This window comes from Ascidiella aspersa, chromosome 9 (assembly GCF_963924565.1).
Source record: "Ascidiella aspersa chromosome 9, kaAscAspe10.2, whole genome shotgun sequence".
NCBI lineage: Eukaryota > Metazoa > Chordata > Ascidiacea > Phlebobranchia > Ascidiidae > Ascidiella > Ascidiella aspersa.
Genome location: NC_139455.1, coordinates 14,770,952 through 14,781,063, shown reverse-complemented (window position 1 = coordinate 14,781,063; position 10,112 = coordinate 14,770,952). Strand labels below are relative to the sequence as shown.

At 35.5% G+C, this 10,112-nt stretch overlaps 1 protein-coding gene across 1 annotated transcript; it reads left to right on the top strand.

Annotated features, from left to right (window-relative positions):
- The first annotated feature begins 6,020 nt into the window (after positions 1-6,020).
- Positions 6,021-8,046, top strand: LOC146133160 (uncharacterized). Its single transcript, XM_083397663.1, has 6 exons — positions 6,021-6,072; positions 6,819-6,949; positions 7,072-7,255; positions 7,342-7,466; positions 7,602-7,676; positions 7,954-8,046. Exons 1-6 carry the CDS (start codon positions 6,021-6,023, stop codon positions 8,044-8,046), a joined length of 660 nt encoding a protein of 219 aa, XP_083253789.1.
- The last annotated feature ends 2,066 nt before the right edge of the window (positions 8,047-10,112 follow it).

Sequence of the window (10,112 nt, the reverse complement as noted above, 5' to 3'; positions counted from 1 at the left end):
AAAATAGCATTAAGAGCGTATGGAACAATTGAACGCCGCCTTCCTGGCATCGGCCATCGACGTTTGGGCACCAAAATTGTTTAGGCGTTTATGTTTGGACACCAGACTGTTTGCCATTATTAGAGATAAGCTGGAAAATAGTTTGGATTACGTTTAAAATTGTTAGTCGAGTAGTAACGATGCTAGGGGTGGGTATGTTTAAGTTCAATGTTGTTTAGTTCTTAATTTTAGGTCTTGTTTCGATTTGGACTCTTTTATTTACAATTGGACATTATAGACTCTATAAACGACTGGCTGAATATTATCCCGTTTTGCAATTTGCGCTAGCGCAGTTATCTCGTGATTGAAAGGGAATTTTTTTATTTAGACATGACGGCGCAATGTTACGTTTACGTCACGCCACAAAGTACGTGAAAACGTGACGTCACAAATTTATATCTTATAACATGACGTCATAAAGCCCTTAGACCACACAATTCGTTTATTTTCTTAAAGTTTAACAATGCAGATGTGTTACTTTTAAAACAATAGCTATGTAACTTTCGTTATCGTGGGTGCCATAAGATGCAGGACGTCTTTAAGATAATTCAATTTTACAAAATAGGGTTAGACATACTGGTAACATCGCAAATATTTTTTGCATTTTACGCAAATAAAATCAGAAAAAATCCAGTTAGCGGGGCTTGGCCACGTGACCCTATCAGAAAACTTGTTCCACGCATTTTAATGTCAATTTTAAGAAACCAAACGATGAGTTAAAGCTGGCCTGGTGAATTAACATAGAGTGACCCTCTGGCGGCTATTTTGAAACTCAGAAATGGCGGCTATTCCCCGGCTAGATAGGCTTGGACTTGTAGCAAATCAGCGTCTGTATTTGTTATTTACAGTACTGTGTTTGTTGTGCGTGTGCTAAAGTTTGCTAAAGTCTTTGTGGCGTATTTCCTGTGCGCTGCATCCTGCTAGTTAACTGGCCAGTATTAATCCTCAACGGATTCGATTTGAATGCAACGTTAGTCGCGTCCTTTCTACTGCAAAAGAGTCATCGATGCGCTCCTTACTGGCAACACGTGTTTTTACTGCGCTGTAAGCTCTTTTATTGAAAGCGAAATCTGCTAAATTATGTGAATGTACAATAAATCTATAAGCGAGTATGCACTTTGAAATGCTATGACAGTTTGTTTAGTTTCGATTTAGTCGAGTTCAGATAGCACGGTGGTCATGTCTCACCTGTTGAAATATACAGACTCTTTTGAGTGATATATACCGACTCCAAAGCATCTGAGGAACACTCTTTTTAAGTTTGAAATAGTGATGAACATGTTTAGTTCAAAATAATTTAAATAAGTTTATATAGGTACATGAATTAATATATTAATCATTTATTATGTGAACATAATGACATGTCATATTGGTTTATTAAAAAATATTTCCTGATCAAATATTTTCTGACGAAACGTAGTTAAAAGAAAATGTTGTTTTTTCAAAATCTACCAAAATATACATTTTTAATGAAGATATCTTTTGCGACATCGTATCGTGACGTTTGGACGACATACATAAATTATCTGAGAGTATAGTTGTTATACTAGTTCACATGTAGTAACCATATAAAGGGCCAATCTGAAAAAATAGGCACAGCTGATTCTCACCTTATTTGTGTCATTGGCAAAACGCCGGTGTTGTTTCACAACTCATTTTGTGTCATACCGGAATTGAAAATCATATCACATAAAAAACGTAAGAAACTGCCATGATATTAAATTTCATTTTGGTTGCACCAGGCGCCCGATATTACGATCCTGGGTCTGTATAAAAGAATATAATTAGTAGTAAATTGCAATACGAATAAAACACTTTTACTACCAATGAACTTTGCACAACCATTTTTTTAGGTTAGACCAGGTTGAAAGTAAAATAGTTTTCGTATCACAACGATGAAAAATCTTCTTACCGGAACGCAAACAAAATCACTTCATAAAGATATGTCTAAAACAAGAAACTTAAGGGTATCATTCGATGAAAATCACAAATATTCAACTGAAATCTAAATTGAAATACATTGAAGGGGATGACGGGATGGCCTAGTGAACAAATGCATGGCCTGGTAAAAAACGAACTGTTTTAACGCCGTTCCGAACAGTTCCGGTTTCTTATCACCACTGAGTTAGACCAGAGGTGGACAAACTGCGGCTAGCCGTAAATCAAGGACGGATTTAAGGAAAATCATGCTGTTTTTGAACGAACTGTTATGCTATTATGAAACTAAATGTTAAGTTAGGCTAATCGCACCAAGCGCTAAAATAATTGCTTTGAAACTCGACGGTTAGGCCACTTAGAATAGCACTATTACCCCCACAGTTGAATGGCTGCAACATTGTGGCTGTTAATAGTAAAAACATTAGCTTCTATTTTATTTCGTTGCACTTATTTCTCCTTTCTGTAAGGTCATATGGGGTCAAAACGCCCATGTCAGGTTAACTTGAAACAAAATTACAAGCATACGGCAAATGCTAGGGTTGCCATACCTCAGAATTTTCCCTGACATGTCAGGAAATTTAGTGTTGAAATCTACGTCATGGAGGAATGGCCAAATCTGCTTATATGCCCGGGATTTGACCGTACTGTTTGACGTAGGTCTATATCACCAATAGACTCGCAATATTGAAAACGATGGTTGTAACTACTAAAATTACAGTTTAAATTTTTGGCTCTATTTAATAAATAGCTTTGTATTCAGAAAGTAACTTTTGCATGCAATGCTTTTCATTGTTACGTCACACAGAACCGTGTTTAATCCCTTTATTTATTTTGTTTTTGTGTATTGCGTTCTGTTCTAGTCAGTTTTGGTTAAGCGTTTACCAGTACTACTGAGTATGTTTATTCATTTTTATACTGTAAGTAAAATATTGGCAAAACCTAAACAAGCAAGATTATATATTTTTTTATACCAAATATGGGAGTGCATATAAACAACAATTGGACCTACGGCTACACCTCCTACGGAACATACTTGCTTTACATAAGAGGTATCCGATACCTTAGCCCGTTTTGTTAAAATCGGATTATCCGGATTGGCCATTGTTCACGCTGCACGCACGACGCAAGTGTTTTCCGTCTTTTTAAATAAAAAGTCCGTCATTTTTGTAACTTTTACGTAATGTCCCCTGATCTCGAGTAGGTCAACAGCAGTAAATTGTACATGATTTTGCGTGTTTAAATATGTCAACCCTAACCTAAACGGACAAGTTACCCAATTTTCATAGTTTAACGTTTTATTTCTGAGTGACATTAAGCCCGTTTATATGCACCTTTCGCGGGCAGTAGATTAAGGTTCAATCCGGATTGAAAAGTGATCCACTCCAGGGTCGCAATTACATGGCGCGAAATTCAAGCCAGCTTAAGTGTAGGCCTACAAACTGCACTGATATGCATTATTACGTAATATTCCAGTAAACCTCTGACGCGCAACCGATTTTTTGGCTTAGGCTACTCCTTGCGGTAGCAACCTATTGCTGTTATTCGTTTTTATTAAACTAAAATTGCAAAAAAAACAAGAATTACTTGAGTTAATGTTGCCGATTAATTACGTTTTTGACTGTATAGTGCTTCAGTTTACCTGGCACACAGAATGTAAGTGCAAAAAAGTTAAGTTTATGTGTGCTGGTCAACGCTATATGCCTATAAAACGCAGAGTGGACAAAAGAAGGTGATCAGATGTACCAAACATAACTAATGAAAACTTTATATGGCGCTGGCCTAGAATCCTACCACAGCGTTGAGACAATTATTAAAGCAATGTACAATATTTGGGTGAGGGTGGGCCAAGTATTACTATTTAAACCTACCCAAACCCGCATCCTAACCCAAATAATGTTCGATTTTGTGGATTCTAGACCAGCGCCTCTGTCACAAATTGGTATCTAACGAGTGTATGTAATATTCTTTCCTTATGCGCTAAACCTGTTGTTTTGTTTACGACTAGCCGTTCGTGTTACGTCATATTTCCCCAAAAGTGGCGTGATGTTTACTGCGTTAAAGCAGGTCATTCTACATTAAACTTTCGGCCGTCCGCGAAACGAACAGATTCACCGGCGAACGGATTGAAATCCACTCCTTTTGAACGATTAAGCAAAGAGACAACTTAATTCATTCCATCGCCAAAACGAGAGAGAATGAATTAACAAAATAGATTCGAATCCGGCTTAAACGTGCATACACACGGGCTTAATGACATGAGTTGAGGTTGACATGCTCTCATAATGCCTTCATTGTGATTTGACTTGTTATTTTTGCAAAAGGCTTGAATTGGACTTAATTATTCCAAAATTGTTTGTTTGCGACACTGCAGGTTTTTATTTACTTAACCAGATTATTTTGACGCAAATTACAAACTGATAAAAATATTGTTTTATAGCCTATACAATTGTGCATCTTTATATAAAGAATAGGGCTCAGAATAAAAAACAATCAGATAACATGGAACCATTAAAATAACTATAAAAAAATTGAATATTGTAGTAGATCTCGCGTATCTCAAAATTGGTTGGCGCGATTATTTTCTGTTGGTCGGGCAAAAGTTTTGGGGCCGTCTAAATCCCCCTTGTTTTAAAACACTATGTCTAAATACCGTAAATACCGTTCAATCTTTAAAACGTTTGGTACGTAGAGTGCCATAAATGTTTTACAATTTTGAATACTTAAATAAATAGCGAGTAACCTACAAGCTCAAAATAATTTGGCTGTTTTGGTAGGCAACGGAAAAGTTGAAATGGAATGAAAAATAGCAAAGATGTATTTTAATTTGCAATTATTTGGATTCAGGTAAAAATTCTGTGAAATAGCCTGCACATGCGGTAAGAAGGTGCTCCGGACAAAGAATAGTCTTAAAACTAGATTGTTAAGTGCTGGCCGCACTTTAATATACAGTACATTAAAATATAGCGGAACTGTTTGTTCATTGAATAGTATTATTTCGTCGACGCAGTTATTTGTCAGAAGCTTTCCGAAATATTATGTCGTTTTATTTATACTTTTAAAAGTGTGGTGGTGTATTGTTATGTTTTTTTAGATATGATGTAGGCCTAAACACTATTTCTTTCAAATATACCATTGGCGTCCGCAAAATTAAACAAAACGTTTTAAACGACCACGGCGTTTGGGCACGCAACCAGTGGGCGAAATGATAAAAGGCGTTGAGTTGACAGAGATAATGATTTTGAAGTGAAATCAATGGAAAACAAATATGGTATATGAACTTTGGTTACATTTATTCAACTGCTGACGTAAGTATATGGTTTGTCGTTGTTTATACATTGCAAACCAAGAGTAGGTGATACGTAATAAGAATATAAAAGCATATACAAAAGTAGGTATATATACCATTTTGTACGTTTCGAACAACTCTTGTTAAAAAATAAAAAAAGAGTTATTGGAAACGTTCAAAATGATACCTACTTTTGTATGGGCTTGTTATTCTTATTACGTCTTACTACAACCTACCATTATGCTCCAGGTTAGGTTATGATCAATATAAAAAAATGCAACTTTAAAATATTTTGCAACAAAAGATGAAGTATAAAACGTATAGGTGGGTGTACAACACTTCAGCGACACGTCGTTTTCAAAGAACTAAACATCGCTGTAATTTACCACGTAGGCCTACTTAAGTCAAATCGGACCTTTAAACATCATTAAACAAGATTCATTATCCCCTTTATTAAAAGACTAATCGTGACAATTACCATTACAGAGGCGCAGGATGGCCTTTAATCATAGTGCATAATTACACCTTGGCCATTAACAGCGCCTGTCTTATTTGATGCCACCTCCTTCAACGTCATTGATTTTACAAATGTATAAACTAGGGACAGTTTTGAAGAAATTATAATTAACAAGAAGATTTTCTCATTGGGGACAAACAGTGGTATATAAGAACACCGACATTCGCTTGAGTCATTATTCTTATCTTGCAGAACAAGAAAGTTATCTAGAAGAACAAGGACTCGCAATATCGAAACAAAATGAAGACTGGAATAGCTCTGTTACTATTTCTCGCAATTGCGAATGCTCAAGGTAAATTAGAAAACAGTCAATAAAGTAAACATAGGGTATTTTTTAACATTTTTCGTTCAAATTTTTTTATGACTCCTAAAACGTTAAATGTATGTTTTTGGTACTGGATTTTTTAAATATTTTTAATATAGACCAGGGGTTGGCAGCCTTTAGCCCGAGGGCTGGATCTAGCCCTTCAATGAACCTTTTACATACTGGCACGAGGCCATGCCATATGTTTTGGTCATTTTAACGATACGAAAACCGTAATTTTTTATTTTAATATATGTTCGTTGTAAGCGAATTTTATCAGCTAAAACGCACCGTGCGCTTAACAACTCTTCATGCGAAACCATGTGTATAGCACGGAACTGTATTAAATTAAAAAGTTTCATCACTTAATGTTGATAATCGTTTCTAGGATGTATTCCTTTCATCAGGAAAAAACATATAACAACGAGAGTATAATACTATAAGCCTTATGTGCATATATTTTTGGTCATTTCTCTTTTATATTATTTCATTTCTCGTTTAAAGCCAACAAACGCGTTACTTGACCTAATGAGTATTCTATTAATTTTCAGTTCCCTAATTAGGGTTTATAATAATAAAATTCTTGAAAGTCGCATTTTTTTATCACAACTTTGAGTAAAAATCTATTACGTCCCGTCATAAACTTACAATGTTTTGCTTGTTAGGCGACCAGCATAAACGTTGCCGAAACATGATTTAGACTTTTTTTGAAAGACTTTTATTGTATTTTTTAGTATCTTATATCGAACAATGGCCAGAAAACAACCAAACACTAGCTGGCGCAAGAGGTGTAGCTGTTCACGGGACTTCGATGGGAAATGGAACTTGCACACTTGTATTTCCAACACCCGTCTTCTGGTTTCATGTAAATTTTGTGAAATAACAATAGCTGTGTAAACGTTAAAATTCCGAAAAAATGCATTTTTTTGGTGCTTATTTGAGCTTTTTAACGTTTGTTATGAAATTTACATCATTCCCTTTTTGTAGTGTGAAGATTGTGACATCGTACCACAGACATCGAGTTCAGCCGAAGGAAGATACACTTTATCCGCTTCCAACAAGGCTTGGCAGGGATCAAATGGCACATTTACCTTTCTCATCAATTACCTCAGTGGACCATTTAACGCAACTGATATAACATACTCCTGCGATGCTACAGACGAAAACGAAGGTAGTTTAAAAGATCGACCTATTAACACAGACTGAGTTTTTAAAATTAATTCCTCTCCTTCTAATTGCTACTTTTCTTTGTTTTAGTATCTCTTCTGTCGTTTCCAAGCAACATGCTTCAAACTGAAGCTCGCTCCAGAATATATGAGCTCAGTTTTGTATCTGATCAAAACTACTTGATTAACTTTCCCGCTCCTGTGGCAAACTTTAGCGTAAGTTGTATGCTATGAGCAAGGAAAAGCGGATTTATTTTATTACATACCGTTTGCATTTTTGACGGAATTAAATAAAAGTATGCATTCTATTGCAGAATATTTATCAGCCCAATTTTAACTTTTTAATTTCAGGTTGATCTTCCAAACACATTCGAGGGAGACAGCGATTTTTTCATGATCGAAAATATTCAACCCGGACAAAGAGAGGTGACTACCTTAGTGCTTAAGTGTTAGAACCTTGTTTTAGCCACAAACATACGTTTTACATCATTCGAAGTACCATTTTATAAACCTTGGCATCGACCTAACTTAAACAACGTATTGCCTTGACGTATAAGGTTTGGAAATAAGTAAGTACATTTTGTAAAATTGAAATTATTCCAAAAATTGGTGAAAAAAAACTCTAAATTCCTTAATGATGCCAAGCAAAAAAATAAGGGTACATTTAACCTGTTTGTTATATTACATTGAACCTATTTGTTAGATTTGGTTCCAGTTCCGCTACACCGACGTTTGGTTTTCAGCTGCTGAAGTTGACGTGGTTCGTGGAGAAGCTGGAACACCGGAAGACATTTAAATTTTCTGGCCTATATCCGAATTATTCTAAAAGGCAAAAAAAAAAAAACATAATCAAAAATAATTGTTGTAACGGCAGATTTCTAATTTTCCCCAACCCAATTGTTAATCAATTCTAGATCAAAACAACCCACATTTGGATTAAACTTTTTTGTGACTACGGTATATGTAAAAATGCCCTATTGATACGATCTGTCTTGCTATAAATTTTTGAGATAATACTTGTTATCGTTTTGTATACATCTGTTGCAAAATAAAATCCGCTAGGGAAATATAGCTTGTTTATCGTACGCTCACTGCAAAACCACTCAGAATGAAGACTTGTAGAGAGTAGATTGGGGATCGTCTTTTTAGTATAGTTATCAATTTCAAAATAAAATTCACGTCTTGTTTGATTGATTGTGTTAGAAATTTATAACAATTTAGGTGAAAGTGAAAATGGTACCAATAACCTGATAGATAAAAAAACGCTCGCTTTTTTAGGACGTTTACCAAGAACAGATTATAGAGTATGTTTCTGGCCAATTTAATTCTCTGGGTGCGAAGTTGAGTATTAGACCTCAAACAAAGGTTGATGTGGGAATCTTTTCATTGATCATTCGTTTGCTGTTAACCACATTAGGAAAACACATATCACGAAAAAGATTTACATTTCTCTTAGCTTGCCATCAATACTTTGGTTGTAAAGTGCAAACTAATACTTGTCAGTCGACAGATTTCGTGCAAAACAAATTAAGAGGAGCCTAAAATTTTAATACGAACGGGATGCAGCAGGCGGCGGTTCTATGGCTATTATTCGATGCATTGCGTCGCTAAGTGGAACTACGGACCCGAAAATGGCCAAGCTCGTGAACTTCTCCGGCAGCCAATGCAATACAAATCTTCCGATAAATTTCGATGATTACAATAGCAACCTGGTGGTGTCCAAAGGACAGTGGTTTCAAAATTATGGATGGGCACGCAAACATTGGTCGCAAAGGTTAAACCTACTGGTCGCGAACGCACGATTTAAAGTTACCGAAACATGGACTGTTGTAAAATAATCTACAAACTTTTTATTTTCCATTTAAATTTGTTTCATGCAGCTGAATAGTTTAGTTTAGCAAATAGGTCAGCGAAGTAAAACGCTATTGACTATTTAACTGTTGACTAATATTGGACTTCACTAAAAACTAACATGTTTTATACTAGTCTTCCGTATTTTGGGTCGCGAAGTGTTCATAAATCTTAAATTTTGGTCGCACTTGAAAAAGTTTGGAAATCACTGTTTTAGGCATTTTGTCTATGCTAAAATTTTTGCAAGCAACAAAATTTTGCAAAGTTAAGAAAGTTTCGCCCCAAACGAAGTTATGGGATGACAAGCTGAATTTTCTTAATAGCCAATACTTTTTAAAGGTGGCTTTGCTGGGCGGCCACTAAAGCAAACACCGCCTGGCTAGTAATACGAACCGTTTTAACGAAGCGAAAAAAAAACAGGCAAGGTGTATAAAAGTTGAATGTGTAAACAGCAGCCAGAAAGAAGGTTGCGAGATGTTATTTTTTATTATATTTTTTGTGCTATTGGGCATACACAAATGTATTACGTATGCCCGAATCATAATTTTTGAAAGGGGATCGTTAGTTACATTGGGTTGTTAAAATGGGTCGCGTTTATGAAAAAGTTAAAAAACACTGATATAGAAAAGCAACTTTTTTGGTTATACCTTAAGAACGAGTGCAGCTTGCTTTGCGAGGTTTATTTTATGCATTAATGCAATTTCATAACAATACATAATTATTGCATCAAGTTTTTAATAATAAAAGTACCATCGATGATTTTGTATGAGCAGAACGAATTTAAAAAAAATTATATTAGTGTGGTAACCTTTTTACACTGCCTTTAAATGTGAGCCGCAATTGCACATGAAAAGGCAAACGATTATAATGCTCTCAATAGGTGGTTCAGTTCATTAGGAATTAGTCAGAAAATCTGGTATGATCAAAGATTTGTGGATAAAATAACACAGTATTCAGTAGGGGAGGATCCAGGAATTTTTGTTGGGGGCAGGGGGAAATAAAAAAATCAGA